Here is a 22,470-nt window from a genome sequence, read left to right as displayed (position 1 = left end):
TGGCCAACGAGATGTATGGGAAGGTCGGGTGGGGAGAAGGGTGGGGGGAAGAGGTTCCAGGAAGAATAATTTTCTTCTCTGATGGAAAAACAAAACCAAAACCAAAACAGGTGCATGATGTAGAGCTCTCTTGCTACCCTGGCAGCCTACTCTGTGCTACCTGCCTTTGGTTGCAGCATGTGACGATGTGGTGTCTGGAGCTGTGACAGCCATTCTATAATTATGGAACTACTGGTCAGTCTGTGGTCAAAAAGCCAAACAGCTGAGGAGAGCTGTGTAGAAGGATGGAGAGAGCCTGAACACTTCAAACCATCCCCGAGACCTCCCACTCCACACCACTGCAGAGTCCACAACATTAATCAGTTTTCCTGTCATTTGCAGCTGAAAGCAGCCCAACACCCACTGGGACTGAAGCACTGAAATAAAGTAAGGAATACTTAGTCTTTATGAGACCTAGAGGTGATAATTCTCAAGAAACCTACTACTATTACCCCTTGGAGGGGAAGATGACTGAGTTCTGGGAAGATAATTATCTGCTTTAGACTGCCTCTGAAGGCAAGAAACAGAACCCCCAGCTTCAAGGAACATAATAAATAAGCTCCAGGATCAGCTGATTTTGGCGCTCAACAATGTCATCAGGAACCCAGTCTTCTCCCCTCTCTCTGCTCAGCCATTCTTCAGATGGGCTTCATTCCCAGGCTGTTAGCAAGACAGGGGCATACTTCCACGTGGCACACCCAGACACAACAAGGGCCTACCAAGTCCTGCATGCTCTGCCCCCTCTCCGTTACCCCTCAGACTTCGCGTCCTGATACTCTCCTCCTTGTCCTCTCCCTCCAGCTGCACTTGCTTGCTCTTCTTCAAACATGCCGGTGGACTCCTGCCTCAGGGCCTCTGCACTTGCTGTTCCCTCACATACAGTGCTCTTCCCATACATGTCCATCTGGCTCCCTCATCTCCTTCAGGTCCTAAGTATCACCTTCCCAGTGAGGCCTGCCTTGACCACACTATTTAAAATTACAACCAACTCCCCATCCCCTTTCAGGCTTAATTTTTCTCCAGCATGTAACTGCATCCAACATAGGGTTCATTCCTTTGCCTCTCTGATTGTCGGGGCTCCCCTTGCCTAGAAGGTGTGCGCCAGGAGTACGGAGATGCCTATCGGGTGCTTATGAGATAAGATGCTTATCTCTCTTCACTTCCCCCAGGGCCTAGCAGAGTGTGTTCCATAAATTTCTGTAGAAGAAAAGACAGACAAGAGATGGACAACATCCAGAGGAAGAAGTGCGGGGAGGGAGGATGTTTTCAGAGATGGTGCCCCCATCGCATCACCGCCCCCCAGGCTTCCCCCGGCATATCTCATCAAGAATCGCACACGGGCTTCCCTGGTGGCGCAGTGGTTGAGAGTCCGCCTGCCGATGCAGGGGACACGGGTTCGTGCCCCGGTCTGGGAGGATCCCACATGCCGCGGAGCGGCTGGGCCCGTGAGCCATGGCCGCTGAGCCTGCGCGTCCGGAGCCTGTGCTCCACAACGGGAGAGGCCACAACAGTGAGGCCCACATACCACAAAAAAAAAAAAAAAAAAAAAAAAAGAATCGCACACGTGGGGCCTCAACCAGTCACTGGCAAGGAGAAGGGACTTCCTTTAGATCCACAGTGGAGCTGGGGTCAGCGGGTGTTGGGGAGAGGTGGACCCCTGAACAAAATAAAGAGAGGTGGGAAAAAGGATGAGGGGAGTGCATCTACTTTCTGGTTCTCCTGGGCTTTCTCTCTGTGGCCTAAAAACAATGGTCATCTATCTCATCCCTTCACTGCCACGTGTCTAAAAAGAGTCGTCAACCCTCAAGGCTTCCACTGCCCTACAGCCCAATCCATGCCTCACTTCCCTGGAATCTGGCTTCCACGCCCATCTGTGCCGCACCAGGGTTATCAATGTTTCCAAGTCCACTGGGGCCTCTGGGGCCTTATCTGGCTCTGCCCTGCTGACCACGGCAGCCTCCTCTCCAGCCCCAGTTCTCCGGCGACCTGTCCCACTTCCAAGGTCATTGTGCTATAAGGACCCCCAAAAATGCCGGCTGCGTCCCGCCCCCTTCTCCACCCGTTTCCAATTTCATCTTCTGGGAAATGAGCTCCAAGCCTTGGAGAACGGAAGCCGGTTTGCTCTGAAACCCTAAGGGCTTCGAAATCACAGCAGCCTCCGGGGAGAGAAACCAGGTCCTCAAGCTGGGTTGGGGACGCGGGGTGGCGCCAACCCGGCCGCTCTCCCTTGGGGGAGAAGTCTCCACTGCTTCCCTCGTGCCCCTGCCCGCACGGCCCCAGCCAGATACCCGGGCCCCGCGCCGCGGAGGCGCCGCCGCGTCCGGAGCCGAGCAGCGGGAGCCCAGGCGGAGTGGGGCGGGGCGGAGGGGCCCAGGGGCTGCGGGAAGCCCCGCGAGGGTGCGGCCGAGCGGGACCCGGACTCCTTCCAGCAGGCCGCCCCGGGGGCGGGGGGAGGGGCCCGCGCGGCCTTATTGACTCGAGCGCCGGCGCAGCCCGCTCGAAGCCCCGGCCCGTCGAGCGTCGCGCCAGCCCGCGCCCATGCAGCTCCGCCGGCAACCGCTTCCCGCGCCCCGGCCGGGGGACCCGGACCCCGCCGCCCCCCTGCTCGTGCTGCTCCTGCTGCTCGCCCTCCAGGGGGCGGCGGCGGCGCCCGCGGGGCCCGGGGAGCCCACGGACTCCGGGTGGCGTCAGGACGCGGAGCTCCCGCGCGGGCTTCTGTCGCAGGCGGCGCGCGCGGCGCTGCACTTCTTCAACTTCCGCGCGAGCTCGCCCAGCGCCCTTCGAGTTCTGGCTGAGGTGCAGCAGGGCCGCGCTTGGGTGAGTACCAGAGCGACACAGTGGGCGCGCGCGTGGACCGGCCGCGAGCCGCGTGGGTGGTGACGCCTGGGTACGCGCGCCTGTGCGCCCAGCGGCGGATCCGCGAAGGAGACTGTGATGCGCCAGGCGTCTGCGGGGTTCCCGGCTCGCGCCTCGGCGCCGGGAGCTGATCGGACGTGGAGAGTCCCGTCAGTGCGCGGAGTCCGCAGAAAGCTGGCTTGTTCTTTCTGGCATTTACAAGGCCATAAAGATTTTTTTACAGGGCAGCTCCCATACCTGGGAAAGAGGTGCATGGGGAAACCGAGGAACAGGCCCAAAAGGCAAAGCTTGATCTTTTCTGCGACTACCCAGAGTTGGTTGCTATGGGGTGGTCACCGAGCATTAGTTCTGGGCGGGATTTCCAAAATCTAAGCTAGTTCCCAGGCCGAACCGCTGACGTTCCCTGGTTAATTGCAGGCCATCTTGCAAGGGCTTCAGGGTAATATTGCAATTTACGCGTTGGCCTGCCTGGGCAAGAACCTTCGTAATCCTGGCGTCTGCTTTAATCTAATGGGAGTGAGTGAACCAGAGCTGTTCTCTTTGTGAACGGAATGAATAAGAACGTGGCAGCTCGTTCGGTTGCTGATTTCAAGGCACTGGCTGTAGGTACCATTTTGTGCCTGTGGAGCTACGTTGCTTTCTTCATCAAGTAGAAGATTACGAAAGTTACGGAACTACACTTAGTCTGTCCCAAAAGTGACGATGCTTTTTCTAGAAATCCTCCAATATTCCACGAAGCCTGTAGACTCAGCCTTAAGGAATCTAGAGTTTAGTAAAGAGTGTAAATAGAAATTTAAAGAGTGGCTGTGGGATTTTTCTTTAAGACTGTTGTAGACGTGGTGTTAAGGGTGTGAGAAAGCCATTTGGAAGTTCGGCCTTGGTTCTTCAGACTTAACCCTACACCCAGCTTGTCTAGATTTATTGAATGGTGAAATAAAATTTTTCCTAAAAAAAAAGCAACCTGTGCTTGTCACCTGTTCTAACAGATCTTGCTGTGTCAGGGAGGAAAAAGTTCGGTTTACCAGCCCAACAGAGAAGTGAGGGAACAGAGCTTGAGAACTTTGTATCAAAGTAAGGGAGTCACCACCTCCCAGAGCCCAAAGAGGGGCCCCCCTGAATATTTCCTCCCAGGTTATCAGTGGGAAGGATTCCCTACAGAAAACTAAGCTCAGATTTCTAAAGTGCACCAGGAATTTTTCAGGTCCCAGGAATTTTTTTTCCTTCCTTCTAAGACCATAGAAAGAATTAAATAATAAAATAATTTGCATTTTCATGCATTTAGTTAACCCCTTATTGAAAAAATTAAATACTTGGCATCTTTCATAAAATAAACTAAATCCAAGTGAGTTAAGAAAAACTTCCTGTCTTATCCACAGAGAGCTCAGTTACTGTTTTCATCTGTAATAATATAATCCTGAATTTTAAAGGGATCTCCTTTTTTGTCCTAAAAAAGCTGGAGAGGATAATCAATAAATTAGAGGCAGGTATGCATGAGAGGGAGGAATTAAGAAGTAGAAGAATCCAGGACATTGACCCTAAGAAAAGATACCTTCCTCTCGATCATCTGGTTTACCTTTACATTTCCTCCCAAAGTGATTATAAATGTTTTAACATCAAGGAGCCAAGGAAGAGAACTTAGTGATTTTCAGGGCCAAGACTCTAGAGACTAAAGTGGTTTCAGTTTCTTCCTGGAATTCAGTGAAATTGCTTGCTTGATGGAAGCTGCTTGAATGAGGAGAACAGACACCACCTGCAAGGAGCCTTCAATGCAAGGAATTTCTGCTTCAATTACAAGAGCAGTCGTAGCATTGACAAGAGGTGGAAAATGATAGACCCTCAAAACTCTTTATCCAATCAGTGCATTATCAGAGTGAGCACTGAGTTGCTGGACAATATCTGTCATTCCTCTAGGACTGACCCGGGGTTAGCCGGTGGCTGAGTGGGCGAGAGAAGTGTAGCTGATAGCATCCTTCTCCATCCTCGGGGTCAGTGTATCCCTTTGTATTACAGATGAGAGGCTGGGACCAAGTCAGGGTTTTTCAAACTAATGGCACACTATTGGGTTATGAAATCTATTTAGTGGTTGCAGTTTTTTGTTTGTTTTAAATGAAATAGTTTGGGATACAAACTGTTTAGAGTGCATTGCAGAAGACAGGGTAAGTAGTGCCTCAAAATGTTGCAAACATATATGTATGAACTGGGTCATTATGAAGCATGCAGTTCTTGCTTTGTGTTTCAGCTGAAAAAATTTTGAATGCCAGTGAACCAAACGATTCTTAAGACCTCTTCCAGCTCTGAAATTCCTTGATTCTAAGTGATTTTTCGGTTCTGCAACAAATCCTCATTTTAGGAACACTGTTGCCCTCTAGTGGTAAAATGCAGTAATAGCTGTGGTAGTAAATGCAAGGAAGTATTGAGAAGAAATCAGAGCTGGCTGGTGAGCTTGCGAGCATTCTGTTTTGTTTTGTTTACTAATTGTAAGGAGCGATCACAGACTATGACTTGTGTTCCCTTATTGCCCTTGTCTGATGACATCTCTTTCCTGACCATACACTACCCTTCCACGACCAGGAGGCTCCTATTTTTCTGATACCTTAGGACCCAGAGCATGGAGGGGTGGTGTTGAGAGCTCCTATGCTACCCAGGGTATCCTAGATCAGCCCTGCTCCCGACGATCTCGGGCTGTCTCTTACACTGAGGCAAGTATCCTCTGGCCGATCGTAAGTCCTAGGAGAACTGGCCCCTGCCCCGAGCAGCCGGTGAGAGGCCAGCCCTTCCCTGGCATTTAGAGAGACTGGAGAGATCTTTGTGTGTACAAACTTCAGGAGAAAGGCAACCCATTTGAAATCAGCCGTTGCTTAGGGATTGCTCACAAGGACCAGGCCAGGAAACATATCAGTAATTGAAACAATTGACCAAAGGTGGGGCGGGAGGGAGTTATGCCCAAACCTTAACTGCTTCAATGTAAATTAAAATCAGTGAATATAAAACTCATCTGTCTTTGTGTAGGGCGAAAGAAAGCCATTAATTGGCACTCCTTGCAGTCTTTCTAGCAAGAAGACACACCCATAATGGGCATCTGTGATTTCCATTTTTGTTTACTTACAGTGGAGGGAGCACTTGCAAAGAATACAGTTCACAATCCTCTCCTTTTACTTTTTTTGACTTTTCTCGCCTAACTATGACTCACCCATACCCAATTTACCAGCAAGAGTTTTAGAGACTTGACTTCATCAATTCTTTCTACTGCATTTAACTTGGATTTTGTGGACATGACATCTTTTTTTGTGCCCCCTCTTCACCAGAACATTTAATTATGCAGCTAGGTAATGAGTACACCTGCCACAGGTAAGTTTGGGAGCAAAACAGCTGACTTCTGGCGAGCATCCGGCTGCCCCAGCGCTGGTGGGCTGGGCTGCTGTCCCCACCCCCCGACCCCGGGCGCCTGGGTGTGTCTGAAGGCGGAATAGAATAGAGCCGGTCTGCTGAGCCACAAGGCAGCTGGGAGAGCACCTAGTCTACTAAGAAAGAGCTTCTTCTTTTATCCCTTTTCAATCTATGAAGCACTTTAATACAGCACAATTCATCTAATTACTGCTCTTCTTGAAGGTTTCTCTCCATTAATGTCAATAATTTAGAGGTGATGGTTCACAAGAATAGGAAAGCAATACATCAAGCCGACCATAGAAATGAAAACCGGAGACTGAAGAAGGCCGCAGTGAATATGGAGGGGAAAGAGAAGTAATAAAACCTTTTAGTGAAAGAATCTCTGCTTTCACGCTAGCAAGGCTCCTAAGTGCGTTTACAGACCTCATGAAAGAACCGTAGGGGGTGGCTATCGGCAGGATGCAGGTGGCGCTCCTCAGCGCCCTCTGCCGTGAGGATGAAACATAACAATCCTGAAAGCACAGAACCGAGGCCCACGCCCGCCTTCCTTTCCGGGCACTGCCACTGCTGAAATGGCACAGGTGCCCCCAATGGCTCCACCCACCTCCCACCGCGGCGCCCACCTGGTCTTTAGGCTCTTGATTGCAGAGTCTGGGACCTGCATGGGGTGGGAAAGGCCACTGGCCCTGAGGGTAAACGTAGGCCTTGGCCTTCCTGGCGCGTAGCTCAAGCCAGCAGCACGTGGATGAGCTAACACTTTTTTTTTTTTTTTTTTTTCTTTCCCATATCTCTTCCCTCTTGCATCACCCTCTCTCCCACCCTCCCTATCCCACCCCTCTAGGTGGTCACAAAGCACAGAGGTGATCTCCCTGTGCTATGCGAGCTAACACTTTTAACCAGCTTGTAAGAAGTTGTTTTTGAACCACAAACATTTTTTTTTTTTTTTTTTTTTTTTTTTTTTTTTTTACCAGCCCACAGCATTTCCACTTGTCTTGCCACACGGGGAGCCATAGCTAAGGGTGCATGTGATCATGGAACATTAGTAATGATCCCAAATAAAGACCGCCGTTGGTGGGTTGTGAATTTAACCATCAGGAGTGTGGCTTGGCTGCACACTCTTCCTTGAACGGCCTCGGTGGTTCTGCTGGAGACAGAATGTAAATAGCCCTAAAATGACTAATCTTAATGAGACAAGGAATGTTAAATCCACACACATATACACACACACATGCACACACACAGTCTCTCAGATCCAACCTGACCCATGATCTCAATTCATCAGCATGAATCACCCTAGAGATTTATTCACACTTTTGCAGCCGTGGTATTTATTTGCCTTTGTGATGGCCCTTCAGTTGAAGAGGTTTGCACAGAGCTGGTCCCACAGTAGCAATAGCAGTTCCCCAACTCTGAATTACTTCTTAGGATGGTTCAAGAGGCTTCTAGCCAGTAAAGTCGAGTTATGAAAGAGTCTTGTACCATAGCTGTGTACGAGATGTATATGAATCCACAATGGCCTCAAGAGGAGGTGCCAACACAGAACACTGTGTGAAGGATCACAGGTAATTTTGTATCTGTATTAGTTTCACTGCGGTAACAAATGACCATAGACTTTGTAGAAAAAAAAAACAACTCCCACAAACTTATTCTCTTACAATTCTGGAGGTCAGGAGTCTGAAATAGGTCTCACCGGGCTAAGATTAAGGGGTTGAAAGGGCTGTGTTCTTTCAGAAGATTCTAGGGGAGAATCCATTTCTTGCCTTTTCCAGCTTCTAAAGGCCGCCCGCACTCCTTGGCTCGTGCTCTTCTTCCATCTTCACAGCCAGCAGGTAGCATCTCCTGAATATAACATTACTCTCCCTTATAAGGACCCATGTAAGTACACTGGACCCACCTGGATAATCCAGGATACTCTGTCCAACTCAAGATCCTTAACCCGATCATATTGGCTAAATCCCCTTTGCCTTGTAAACATGTTCACAGATTCCAGAGATTAGGATGTGGACATCTCTGGGGGCCATTACTTAGCCTACCACACCCAGCTTCCTTCCGGGTGGCTTCGAGCTCATGCAAGTATTTACCACACTGCCGAACACATGACTCTACCCAAGAGATGGCAGCTCTGGCTGATCTCTGCAGCCTCGGTAACCTCCTCACCCCAAACACGCCCACCCTCCACACCCCGTGTTGGTACTTGACTGTAGGCTGCTATGTTCTCTTGCCCTGCATGTGTGTCTGCTTCCATGGAAGGCCTCCCTTTATCTCCACTGTCCTAGCATAGAGACCTGCTAAAGACAAATATTAAATATTAGATTAAAACAAAGGTAGCTGGAAGGGTGCTGGGACCACTGGGCATCAGGAAGAGGAGGCCGGGCCAGGGCCTGACCCGTTTCCAGCCCTCCTACAGGAGGAGAGAGATCGAATACCTCAAATCTCTTACAACCAGCCTTTTCTAATTTTCTGAGCCCCACCTTGAGCTAGAGGGGAAGCGGAGGGGAACGCTGCCTCTGGCCACTTCTACCCTGGCTCCTTTGGAAGAAGGGTCAAGAACTCATACTCAGAGTTGGCCAAATAGGTTAACACACAGTATTCTGTCTCTTTCTCTCCACTACTCCTTAGCCTGATGAAGTGTCCAGTGCAGAGATCTCCTTGGACCCCACAGGATGGGGCCTGATCTGGAGGTCATTGACTTTTGTTCCATAAACTGCAACCGCCTTATCTGGCATTGCCCAAGAGAAGAAAAAATGCAATGAGATAATTCCAGGGTATAATGTAATACACTGATGTTCTCTCTGTCTAGAACATAAGAGCAGCATAGCAATTTTTGTCCACAGATGAGTTGTTTACTTGTCTCCAACTAAGCCTGACTCATAAAACTAACCTTATAAGGTGAAGAAGTTTGCTTTTCCTGGAATGGCATGACATTTATGTTTTCTTACCAAATGTGAAGACTGGAGGGGACATTTAGAAGCCGAGTCTGTTAGGCCAGTGAGGCCCACTGTGTGACCGAGGGGAGATTAGCATCACCGTTCGAGCTCTTGACAGCTGTCTGTCCCCACTGCCTACCCCCTCAATGTGGAAACATGAAGTTTAAGGCTGTCGCCACCGACTCTAAGGTCACGTGAAGGAACCAGTGGCAGAGAGAGAAAAAACAAGAGCCAGGCTTCCCCCAAAGCACAGAGTTTTCTTTTTCTCTCTTTTTTTTTTTGTGCTGTGCCGCATGTGGGATCTTAGTTCCCCAACCAGGGGTTAAACCCACACCCCTTGCAGTGGAAGCACAGAGTCCTATCCACTGGACTGCCAGGGAAGTCCCAAGGGTTTTCTTTCTGTAGATGAGCTTTGGGCGGAATCTTATCTTTGGAAACTCCCAGAGTCGTGGCGTTTTCATGACCCCTGCGGCATCCGACAGCAAGGTTTCTCTGGGTACGTTCCCTGCTCTTACATTTGCCCTAGGTTTTTGTTGTGTTTTTTGAGTGAGTTTAAAGGGGGTGTTAGGTTTTTAAAATGTGCTCTTAGAATAATAAATACCTGTTCTCCATCCCTTATCAAGTTCCTCAGTTTTATGTCCAGTACTCACACCCTGTATTTCAATGACTTGACTTTAAGCAAGCAAGCAAATGTTGTATAGTATCTAATATAAAGATAGTCTGGACACGTGCTGGAGGAGACGTCTCTGATCTACTGACATGAAAACAAAAGCTTTGTGTTTTACAGAAAACAGCCTTTTACAGAAAATGAGACATGGCTTAGTCGAGTTGCTATTAGAGCATGTAATTTCTAACTTCCTGGATATAAATGGCATTACATGGCCAAGTCGTTATCCATGTAGCAGGAAGGAAGGAGTGAATTTCCTTCAAAAATGGTTTAAATCCAGACTGCCTTCTCCAAATGTTCCTGCTTTAAAAACAGCACATGCTATGTTGCCACAGAGTTTTATCAGCTGCACTCCCTGAAGCAGAGGGTCGATCTGTCCCATGAACTTCCTAAATCATCATGACCTGATTTGCCAAAGACTCCACGTGAACCAAACTTTGAGATAACATTCCTCCGTTTCATTTAGTTTCATGATACCCTCAGACCTTTGGAGAGAATTAATTGTCATGTCCTTAATCTCCTGCTCATCTGTCTTCTAGTGACAGTCACTGGAGCTGCTTGTAACTTCCTGTCCCTCCCTCTGAACTTCAGCGGTTCCACTCAGTGTCTAGAGAGAAGTTCTCAAAGTGTGGTCCCTGGACCAGCAGGAGCAGCATCAGCGTCCCCTAGAACTTGTGAAAATGCAGGGTCTCGGGCCCCACCCCAGGTTTACTAAATCTAAACTTGGGGTGGGGCCATCACACTGTGTCTTATTTAGCAAGCCCTCCAGGAGATTCTGTTCCAGCTCAAGTTTGAGACCCATGGCTCTAGAATAAAGTCCCTTAAGAGACCTTCTGTAATCTGGCCCTATCTACCATGGTAACCTCCACTCCAAGTATCCCTGCTATTAACTTGCTAATCTCCCCAGCCTGGCTGCTCACCTGTCTTCCTGAGTGTCCTTGCCCTCTCTCTCCCCAGTTATCTCCAGCCTAGTCCTCCTGGAGATTCCCCCTCCTGCGCTGCACTGGCTCAAGCTCGCACTTAAACCCTGCCTGAAAGAGTGTATCCAGGGCCTCCTTCCAGAGTCTCAGATCATCGTCACTTCCATACTGTGGTGGATTGTTGTGTCCTCAAAAAAGATACATTGAAGTCCTAACCCCCTGTACCTGTGCTTATGACCTTACCTTACCTGGAAATAGAGCCTTTGCAAATGTAATCAAGTTAAGATAAGGCTATACTGGGCTAGCATGGGCCCTAAATCCAATGATGGTTGTCCTTATAAGAAACTCATGTGAAGATACAGAGAGAAGAATGCTATTTAAAGACAGAGGCAGAGACTGGAGTGATACAGCTCCAAGCCAAGGAAGGCAAGGATTGACGGCTGCCACCAGAAGCTCGGAAGAGGAAAGGAGGGATTCTATCCAGAGCCTCAGAGGGAGGCCAGCCGTGACAACACCTTAATTTTGGACTTTTGGCCTTCAGAGCTGTGAAAGAATCGATTTCTGTTGTGTTAAGGTACCCAGTTTATGGTACTTTGTTATGGCCACCCTAGGAAATGGATACACACTCCCTGCCTGGCTGCCTCCCTTCCAGAAGGTCTGCGTGGTCTTGTCTACAGGAACTGTGGTTTTAAGCACAGTCCAACTCTCTCAATTCCTCTCTGTCTCCCCCTCCCTCTCTCACACTTCACGCCCGCACACACACTCACACTTCCCACACACACACCAGGCAGCTTTCTTTCCGCCCTCTCTTAAAGGGATTGACTGGGTCTGTTTGTATGACCTCTGTTCTGTATAAGGGGAGAGCAGGGGTCTGGAGCCCGCCTTTGCTACTTACTGGCTTTGTGACTTTGGACAATTCCTTAACTTTGGGCAAGTGCCTCAGTTTCTTCATCTTTAAAATGGGGATAAGATCCGTATTTACCTCAAAGGACTCTTGTGCTGTGATAAGTAGTTCCTGGGCACTGTGTTAAACCACGTGAAGCATATAGTGAGAGCTCTCTCTCTCTCTCTCTCTCTCTCTCTCTCTCTCTCTATATATATATATATATATATATATATATAAAACATATATATTATAGTTTTTATCATGATTCTACCTGGTGGCTAGCAGAATGCTTTATACACAAGTGCTGAATAAATGCTTGACATTGATTAGATAGGGATTTGAGGAACATTTTTTGACCCCCTCCAGCAAAAAAAAAAAAATCTAGTGAGATGAGTTTGTCCTATGAAGGCATTCTATGGTACACTTTCTTAAACAGGACTTTAAAAGTGGCCTGTTTTCCTCCCAACTGATTGCAAGGGAAGCTCCAAGTCAAAGTGCTGATCACTCTCCGAAAGAGCCTGTCCTGAGGCAGGGCAGCTGCCCGGGGCTACCCTTCCTCATGGCCTTTGGGGACAAAAGCCAGGGAACCTACAAAATCAACCAAACACAGAAAAAACAAGTTAGAACATAAACCACATCATTGGTGGTCCGTGACTGTAAAGCATTTAGTTCTAGGCTACAGTACATAAGTCCTCTTTGACACGTAATTAAAAAGAAATCTGTAGCAAAGAGCTACTAATTCATTCCTTCAGGTTATACAGTCATAGAGTAATTTGCTTTGTTTGCCAACTTTTTCTTTACAGAAAAAGCTTTATTCTGGAAAAGTTGAGAGCAAGGTGCTGTGCCCCTGGCTGTGCTTGGAGAGGGATGTGAACTTCCTAATCTGTTTGGCATGTGGGCCGTTTTGGCAGAGCGTGGGGATGGGAGGGGCACAGCCCCATGATCCGCTCCGTGGGAACACTCCTCACGTCAGGAAAGCCAAACCTGCCTGTCACCTTCCCTGCGACAGCCTTGGCTCTTTAAAAAATGTCTGTTTAGGGCTTCCCTGGTGGCGCAGTGGTTGAGAATCCGCCTGCCGATGCAGGGGACACGGGTTCGTGCCCTGGTCCGGGAAGATCCCACATGCCGCGGAGCAACTAAGCCCGTGAGCCATGGCCGCTAGGCCTGCGCGTCCGGAGCCTGTGCTCCGCAACGGGAGAGGCCACAACAGTGAGAGGCCCGCATACCGCAAAAAAAAAAAAAAAAGTCTGTTTAGCTTTTCAAAAAATGTCTTTAAGTGAATGGGTTAGCTTTGCACCGTGTGGCCGTCACAACATGTGTTGTAAGCACAGAGGGAGGACCACCTGACCTTGAAAGTTTGGCTTTGGCCCTGTCCCAGGTACGGAGCTTCCAGATTCAAAACCACTATAGTGAGCAGTTTACCTCACTCTGCAAATCTGATCACTCCAACAACATGATGGACAAAAACACAAGTTTAAGATACTGGGTGGGGACATCCATACCGAGTTACTTCGGACTTAACGTTTTTTAAATGACTTTCTATCTTGTTAAAAGCCCATTCATGCACTTGTTGGTTCCAGGTACAAAGCTGAGGGAATAACACCCTCATTACCTTTGCTTCGTGGAGACCCCTCTCCGATGGCTGTTTATCCTTTTATCCCCTTTCCCCTTGTCGGCTGAAAAAAAAAATGCACAACCTAAAAGTTGAGAATTATGTTTTATTTGGTGAACTCACTGAGGACTATAGCCCAGGATACAGCCTCTCAGATAGCTCTGAGGAACTACACCAAAGAGGTAAGGGAGGTGCCAGGATATGTAGGAGTTTTTGCTGGAAAGAAAACAAAAACAAAACAAAATAACGTGTAGTTCAACATCATAAGATTACTGCTAATCACAAAAACATATCAAGTTAGTGATTTTAGTGCTCTTCTATGTATGGGAAGATGCAAGAGTCTGGGCTTGTGTAAATCATTCCTTTGATAAGCATCTTAAATATATAGGGCCAGTATCCTGTGTTTCTCCATCCTGAATTCCCCTTAAGGCGCACTTTCAGGGTTTTAAGCCTGCAACATCCTTTGTTTACTGAAATGGCAGGCGACATTCTTTGTCCACAGTGCCTCTTCTTGGTCTAAATTTGACCAAAATTTGGGAGGCATTTCATGACCAGTTTTGTCCCATGGCTCTAGGAAAGCTCATTCCTAGATCAGGTGAGGATTCTGTTGATAGGCCACTCAATATGCTAAATTTTTTGGATTAGGCCTTGTTGATAATCTAAAATTATCTGGATTGCCTGTTCTACTAGTCTGTTAATCCAGGAAATGTTTTCTCTTGTTGCTTCTTCCCATATCTACAGTTGCACTATTACAATTATTCTACGTAGAGTTATATATGTGATTGATTGCCTCAAGACATTTAGCTATCATTAGTTTTGTTGGAGGCCTGGTTACACATTGGGTAATGCAAGAGACAATAATCTCATAAAATAGACAGGATGTAAATTATATACCTGTAATGTTAATACAGTACAGCAGAGAAAGGCACAAGCCATAAATAATTTGAAAACAACAAGAGAACAAATTAAAGCGGTGATTTGTATAACTAGTTGTAATCTGGTCTCAATAAGCCATCAAATCCACAGGGGAGACAGCTGGATAAGCCAAATTCTGGAAGGATCATGTAGAGAGAAAAAGGTAAATGTTTCATCTTTGTTTTTACAAAGGTACACTTTATCAGCTTGTTGTAGATCAAAATTAGCGTAAAGGGAAAGATTTTCTGGAAAAAAAGATTAAAAGCCAGTATATTTCAGAAAAAAGTCATAAAATTATAAATCATATTTATCAATTCATTCAGTCCCATGTAATTAATTCCAGTTGATCTGGATGAATTCATCAGGTTTTCCGTTAGGGTTTTGTAACTTCTTACTGAGTTCAGTGGTATGATCTAAAAGTTATCAGGAATATGTCAAAAGTCTTTTACGAATCCTCTTGAGAATCTTCATTTTATAAAAGCATCAGAGTAAAATAGTGATTGTCTATAAATGACAAAAGACTTAAAATGGCATGGTTAAAAATCTGTTTACAGTATAACTGACAAGAAACTTGGTTATTTCTGTGTCATATGACATTTTAAGATAACAATTAGAATTATAACTGATAACATTATATCAGGACATATCAGATTTTTAGGAATTCCATATAAGTTTTGGAATATCTATATTAATGACATTTACCCATAAAATAAGAAGGTTTTATCACACTTATTTGACAATGTTTCCCATGTAATTTAACATGCCAAATAAGCCTAATTAGTTTAATATTTCTCCTTGGGATGTTTCAGGGGGTCCTTTGAAGCATCCTAAAGTTAGCTGGAAAGTCAAAAGAATCTTAGTTAGAATTTGCTATTTGAGAAGTTTGTTATAAAAAAAAAAAAAGTCAAGTTTTTAAAACACTTGGTCAAATAGGATCATAGGTCACTGTGAAGCAATAGTTAGTTATTCACTCAACCAAAGTGACAGTAAAAGATTTTTAAGGCAAATAACAGATCATTTAGAAGGCAAAGAAACTCACAATCTGTTACCAAAAGTATTTAGTTCAACATTCCAAGAAAACTCTCTTCTCTTAACAGAGAGAGAAAACCAAACTCCAGTCCTGCACCAGCCCACCCTGAACAACAAAATTCACTTACCTAATTAAATTCAATCCAAATCCAGCCTGACCATGCATGGAACAACTTTTTCAGAGCTGTCTTTCTACAAACCTTTCACACTTTCTATATCCATTTTAGTTTGTCCCTTATTTTTCCGCCCAGAGACAGCAGCTCTAGGACAAACTCTCTCTTTTCCCTTAACAAAATGTACTTCCACTCCTCATACCTTCTTTTGCCAAAAACAGTCATCCTACTTTCCTTGCATACTAGATCATGTGAACCTGGAATTCATTCTGGCCAGTTTCCTTTATACTTGGAAATATTTAATTTGTAAGTGCTTACTATTTAGTCAATTAAATAGAGCTCTTTTATAAGTTTAATTTTGATAATATTTTCCACAGGTAGTAACACATATGTATAATGTACACACTGACATAAACAAACAAAAATAGAGATCTCATAGCTTCACTTTAACACTTAGTTTTGAATCAGGTATTATGATATAAACTTACTAGTTTATAAATAAGTTGGAATAAGTCAAATTTATTTTCTCAGATGACGAAGACTTTACTATTGATATTTGTGGAAAAAACTTCTAACATTTGTATTTGTTCTTGATAATCCCCTAAGGAAGCTGTGAATTAGATTTTGAAGGAGGGAGCCTTTCCAATGGTTTGAGTTTTGTTTTTGTTTTTAAGTATTTAAACATCTTTATTTGAGTATAACTGTTTTACAATAGTGTGTTAGTTTCTGCTGTATAACAAAGTGAATCAGTTATACATATACATATGTTCCCATATCTCTTCCCTCTTGCGTCACCCTCCCTCCCACCCTCCCCTCTAGGTGGTCACAAAGCACAGAGGTGAACTCCCTGTGCTATGCAGCAGCTTCCCACTAGCTATGTAATTTACATTTGATAGTGTGTATATGTCCCTGCCACTCTCTCACATCGTCACAGCTTACCCTTCCCCCTCCCCATATCCTCAAGTCCATGCTCTAGTAGGTCTGTGTTTTATTCCAGTCCTACCACTAATCTCTTCATGACATTTTTTTTTCTTAGATTCCATATATGTGTGTTAGCATATGGTATTTGTTTTTCTCCTTCTGACTTACTTCACTCTGTATGACAGACTCCAGGTCTATCCACCTCATTACAAATAACTCAGTTTCATTTCTTTTTATGGCTGAGTAATATTCCATTGTATATATGTACCACAACTTCTTTATCCATTCATCTGTAGATGGACACTTAGGTTGCTTCCATGTCCTGGCTATCGTAAATAGAGCTGCAATGAACATTTTGGTAAATGACTCCTTTTGAATTATGCTTTTCTCAGGGTATATGCCCAGCAGTGGGATTGCTGGGTCGTACGGTAGTTCTATTTGTAGTTTTTTAAGGAACCTCCATACTGTTCTCCATAGTGGCTGTATCAATTTACATTCCCACCAGCAGTGCAAGAGGGTTCCCTTTTCTCCACACCCTCTCCAGCATTTATTGTTTCTAGAGTTTTTGATGATGGCCAATCTGACCGGTGTGAGATGATATCTCATTGTAGTTTTGATTTGCATTTCTCTAATGATTAATGATGTTGAGCATTCTTTCATGTGTTTGTTGGCAATCTGTATATCTTCTTTGGAGAAATGTCTATTTAGTTCTTCTGCCCATTTTTGGATTGGGTTGTTTGTTTTTTTGTTATTGAGCTGCATGAGTTGCTTATAAATTTTGGATATTAATCCTTTATCAGTTGCTTCATTTGCAAATATTTTCTCCAATTCTGAGGGTTGTCTTTTGGTCTTGTTTATGGTATCCTTTGCTGTGCAAAAGCTTTTAAGTTTCATTAGATCCCATTTGTTTATTTTTGTTTGTATTTCCATTTCTCTAGGAGATGGGTCAAAAAGGATCTTGCTGTGGTTTATGTCATAGAGTGTTCTGCCTATGTTTTCCTCTAAGAGTTTGATAGTGTCTGGCCTTACATGTAGGTCTTTAACCCATTTTGAGTTTATTTTTGTGTGTGGTGTTAGGGAGTGTTCTAATTTCATACTTCTACAGGTAGCTGTCCAGTTTTCCCAGCACCACTTATTGAAGAGGCTGTCTTTTCTCCACTGTATATCCTTCCCTCCTTTATCAAAGATAAGGTGACCATATGTGTGTGGGTTTATCTCTGGGCTTTCTATCCTGTTCCATTGATCTATATTTCTGTTTTTGCGCCAGTACCATACTGTCTTGATTACTGTGGCCTTGTAGTATAGTCTGAAGTCAGGGAGCCTGATTCCTCCAGCTCCATTTTTCGTTCTCAAGATTGCTTTGGCTCTTCGGGGTCTTTTGTGTTTCCATACAAATTGTGAATTTTTTTGTTCTAGTTCTGTAAAAAAATGCCAGTGGTAATTTGATAGGGATTGCACTGAATCTGTAGATTGCTTTGGGTAATGGAGTCATTTTCACAATGTTAATTCTTCCAATCCAAGAACATGGTATATTTCTCCACCTATTTGTATCATCTTTAATTTCTTTCATCAGCGTCTTATAGTTTTCTGCATACAAGTCTTTTGTCTCCTTAGGTAGGTTTATTCCTAGATATTTTATTCTTTTTGTTGCAGTGGTAAATGGGAGTGTTTTCTTAATTTCCCTCTCGGATTTTTCATCGTTAGTGTATAAGAATGCAAGAGATTTCTGTGCATTAATTTTGTATCCTGCTACTTTACCAAATTCATTGATTAGTTCTAGTAGTTTTCTGGTAGCATCCTTAGTATTCTCTATGTATAGTATCATGTCATCTGCAAACAGTGACAGCTTTACTTCTTCTTTTCCTATTTGGATTCCTTTTATTTCTTTATTTTCTCTGATTGCTGTGGCTAGAACTTCCAAAACTCTGTTGAATAAGAGTGGTGAGAGTGGGCAACCTTGTCTTGTTCCTGATCTTAGTGGAAATTGAGAACAATGCTGGCTGTGGGTTTGTCATATATGGCCTTTATTATGTTGAGAAAAGTTCCTTCTATGCCTACTTTCTGCAGGGTTTTTATCATAAATGGGTGTTGAATTTTGTCAAAAGCTTTCTCTGCATCTATTGAGATGATCATATGGTTTTTCTCCTTCAGTTTGTTGATATGGTGTATCACGTTGATTGATTTGCGTATATTGAAGAATCCTTGCATTCCTGGAATAAACCCCACTTGATCATGGTGTATGATCCTTTTAATGTGCTGTTGGATTCTGTTTGTTAGTATTTTGTTGAGGATTTTTGCATCTATGTTCATCAGTGATATTGGCCTATAGTTTTCTTTCTTTGTGATGTCTTTGTCTGGTTTTGGTATCAGGGTAATGGTGGCCTCATAGAATGAGTTTGGGAGTGTTCCTCCCTCTGCTATGTTTTGGAAGAGTTTGAGAAGCATAGGTGTTAGCTCTTCTCTAAATGTTTGATAGAATTTGCCTGTGAAGCCATCTGGTCCTGGGCTTTTGTTTGTTGGAAGATTTTTAATCACAGTTTCAATTTCAGTGCTTGTGATTCGTCTGTTCATATTTTCTATTTCTTCCTGGTTCAGTCTTTGCAGCTTGTGCATTTCTAAGAATTTGTCCATTTCTTCCAGGTTGTCCATTTTATTGGCATAGAGTTGCTTGTAGTAATCTCTAATAATCTTTTGTATTTCTGCAGAGTCAGTTGTTATATCTCCTTTTTCATTTCTAATTCTATTGATTTGAGTCTTCTCCCTTTTTTTCTTGATGAGTCTGGCTAATGGTTTATCAATTTTATTTATCTTCTCAAAGAACCAGCTTTTACTTTTATTGATCTTTGCTATTGTTTCCTTCATTTCTTTTTCATTTATTTCTGATCTGATCTTTATGATTTCTTTCCTTCTGCTAAATTTGGGGCTTTTTTGTTCTTCCTTCTCTAATTGCTTTAGGTGCAAAGTTAGGTTGTTTATTCGAGATGTTTCCTGTTTCTTAAGGTATGATTGTATTGCTATAAACTTCCCTCTTAGAACTGCTTTTGCTGTATCCCAGAGGTTTTGGGTCGTCGTGTCTCCATTGTCATTTGTTTCTAAGTACTTTTTGATTTCCTCTTTGATTTCTTCAGTGATCACTTCGTTATTAAGTAGTGTATTGTTTAGCCTCCATGTGTTTGTGTTTTTTACAGATCTCTTCCTGTAATTGATATCTAGTCTCATAGCGTTGTGGTCAGAAAAGATACTTGATACGATTTCAATTTTCTTAAATTTGCCAAGGCTAGATTTGTGACCCAAGATATGATCTATCCTGGAGAATGTTCCATGAGCGCTTGAGAAGAATGTGTAGTCTGTTGTTTTTGGATGGAATGTCCTATAAATATCAAGTAAATCCATCTTGTATAATGTATCATTTAAAGCTTGTGTTTCCTTATTTATTTTCATTTTGGATGATCTGTCCATTGGTGACAGTGGGGTGTTAAAGTCCCCTACTATGATTGTGTTACTGTCGATTTCCCCTTTTATGGCTGTTAGTATTTGCCTTATGTATTGAGGTGCTCCTATGTTGGGTGCATAAATATTTACAATTGTTATATCTTCTTCATGGATTGATCCCTTGATCATTATGTAGTGTCCTTCTTTGTCTCTTGTAATAGTCTTTATTTTAAAGTCTATTTTGTCTGATATGAGAATTGCTACTCCAGCTTTCTTGTGATTTCCATTTGCATGGAATATCTTTTTCCATCCCCTCACTTTCAGTCTGTAAGTGTCCCTAGGTCTGAAGTGGGTCTCTTGTAGACAGCATATATATGGGTCCTGTTTTTGTATCCATTCAGCCAGCCTGTGTCTTTTGGTGGGAGCATTTAATCCATTTACATTTAAGGTAATTATTGATATTTGTTCCTATTACCATTTACTTAATTGTTTCAGGTTGTTCTTGTAGGTCTTTTCCTTCTCTTGTGTTTCTTGCTTAGAGAAGTTCCTTTAGCATTTGTTGTAAAGCTGGTTTGGTGGTGCTGTACTCTCTCAGCTTTTGCTTGTCTGTAAAGGTTTTAATTTCTCTATCAAATCTGAATGAGATCCTTGCTGGGTAGAGTAATCTTGGTTGTAGGTTTTTTTCCTTCATCACTTTAAATATGTCCTGCCACTCCCTTCTGGCTTGTAGAGTTTCTGCTGAAAGATCAGCTGTTAACCTTATGGGGATTCCCTTGTGTGTTATTTGTTGTTTTTCCCTTGCTGCTTTTAATATGTTTTCTTTGTATTTAATTTTTGACAGTTGGATTATTATGTGTCTTGGCGTGTTTATCCTTGGGTTTATCCTGTATGGGACTCTCTGTGCTTCCTTGACTTGATTGACTATTTCTTTTCCTATATTAGGGAAGTTTTCAACTATAATCTCTTCAAATATTTTCTCAGTCCCTTTCTTTTTCTCTTCTTCTTCTGGGACCCCTATGATTCGAATGTTGGTGCGTTTAATGTTGTCCCAGAGGTCTCTGAGACTGTCCTCAGTTCTTTTCATTCTTTTTTCTTTCTTCTGCTCTGCAGTAGTTATTTCCACTATTTTATCTTCCAGTTCGTTTATCCGTCCTTCTGCCTCAGTTATTCTGCTATTGATCCCATCTAGAGTATTTTTCATTTCATTTATTGTGTTGCTCATCATTACTTGCTTCCTCTTTATTTCTTCTAGGTCCTTGTTAACTGTTTCTTGCAATTTGTCTATTCTATTTCCAAGATTTTGAATCATCTTTACTATCATTATTCTGGATTCCTTTTCAGGTAGACTGGCTATTACCTCTTCATTTGTTAGGTCTGGTGTGTTTTTATCTTGCTCCTTCATCTGCTGTGTGTTTTTCTGTCTTCTCATTTTGCTTATCTTACTGTGCTTGGGGTCTCCTTTTTGCAGGCTCCAGGTTCGTAGTTCTCTCTGTTTTTGGTGGCTGTCCCCAGTGACTGAGGTTGGTTCAGTGGGTTGAGCAGGTTTCCTGTTTGGGGGGACTAGAGCCTCTCCTCTGTTCTGGTGGATGAGGCTGGATCTTGTCTTTCTGGTGGGCGGGTCCACATCTGGTGGTGTGTTTTGGGATGCCGCTAGCCTGATTATGATTTTAGGCAACCTCTCTGCTAATGGATGGGGCTGTAGACCTGTCTTGCTCTTTGTTGGGTATAGGGTGTCCAGCACTGTTCGTTGCTGGTCCTTGAGTGAAGCTGGGTCTTGGTGTTGAGATGGAGATCTCTGGGAGATTTTCGCTGTTTGATATTACGTGGAGCTGAGAGGTCTCTTGTGGACCAGTGTCCTGAGGTTGGTTCTCCCACCTCAGAGACACAGCCTTGACACCTGGCTGGAGTGCCAAGAGCCTTTAATCCACACGGCTCAAAACAAAAGGGAGAAAAAAATAGAAAGGCAAGAAAGGAAGGAAGGAAGGAAGAAGAGAGGGAAGGAGGGAAGAAAGCAAGGAGGGAGGAAGAAAGGAAGGGAGGAAGGAAGGAGGGAATAAAGGAAGGAAGGGAGGAAGGAAGGAAGGAGGGAAGTAGGAAAGAAAGGAGGGAAGAAAGGAATAAAGAAAGGGAGAAGACAAAATAAAGTATGGTAAAATACAGTTATTAAAATAAAAAATAATTATTAAGAAGAAAAATTTCTATTAAAGAAAAAAAAACCAAAAAAAAAAAAAAAAACCAGGTCCGTCTAACCCTAGGACAAATGGTGAAAACAAAGCTATACAGACAAAATCTCACACAGCAGCACACACATACACACTCACCAAAAAAAAAAAAGGGGGGGGGGGAAATAATAGTATATCTTGCTCCCAAAGTCCACCTCCTCAACTTGGGATATTTCGCTGTCTATTCAGGTTTTCCACAGATGCAGGGCACTTCAAGTTGACTGTGGAGCTTTAACCCGCTGCTTCTTAGGCTGCTGGGATAGACCTCCCCCTCTCTTTGTTCGCACAGCTCCTGGGGTTCAGCTTTGGCCTTGGCCCCGCCTCTGCGTGTAGGTCGTCCGAGGGCGTCTGCCCTTCGCTCAGACAGGACGGGTTTAAAGGAGCAGCTGATTCGTGGTCTCTGGCTCACTCAGGCCAGGGGCAGGGAGGGGCACGGAGGCGGGGCGAGTCCGCGACGTCAGAGGCCGGCGTGACGCTGCACCAGCCCGAGGCGCGCGTTCTCCCGGGGAAGCTGTCCCTGGATCCCGGGACCCCGCCAGTGGCG

General features: G+C 44.3%; 1 protein-coding gene across 1 annotated transcript in view; it reads left to right on the top strand.

Annotated features, from left to right (window-relative positions):
• Nucleotides 1-2,508: 2,508 nt before the first annotated feature.
• Nucleotides 2,509-22,470, top strand: part of RARRES1 (retinoic acid receptor responder 1) — a 47,829-nt gene continuing 27,867 nt past the window's right edge. The window contains exon 1 of the mRNA XM_059065538.2: nt 2,509-2,856. Within this exon, the coding sequence (XP_058921521.1) occupies nt 2,578-2,856 (279 nt within the window). The 5' untranslated portion in view covers nt 2,509-2,577. The remainder of the gene's footprint in view (nt 2,857-22,470) is intronic.

Source organism: Kogia breviceps, chromosome 5 (assembly GCF_026419965.1).
Source record: "Kogia breviceps isolate mKogBre1 chromosome 5, mKogBre1 haplotype 1, whole genome shotgun sequence".
Classification (NCBI taxonomy): Eukaryota; Metazoa; Chordata; class Mammalia; order Artiodactyla; family Physeteridae; genus Kogia; species Kogia breviceps.
Note: the sequence above shows the minus strand (reverse complement) of the source record. Positions and strands in the feature narration are given on the sequence as shown.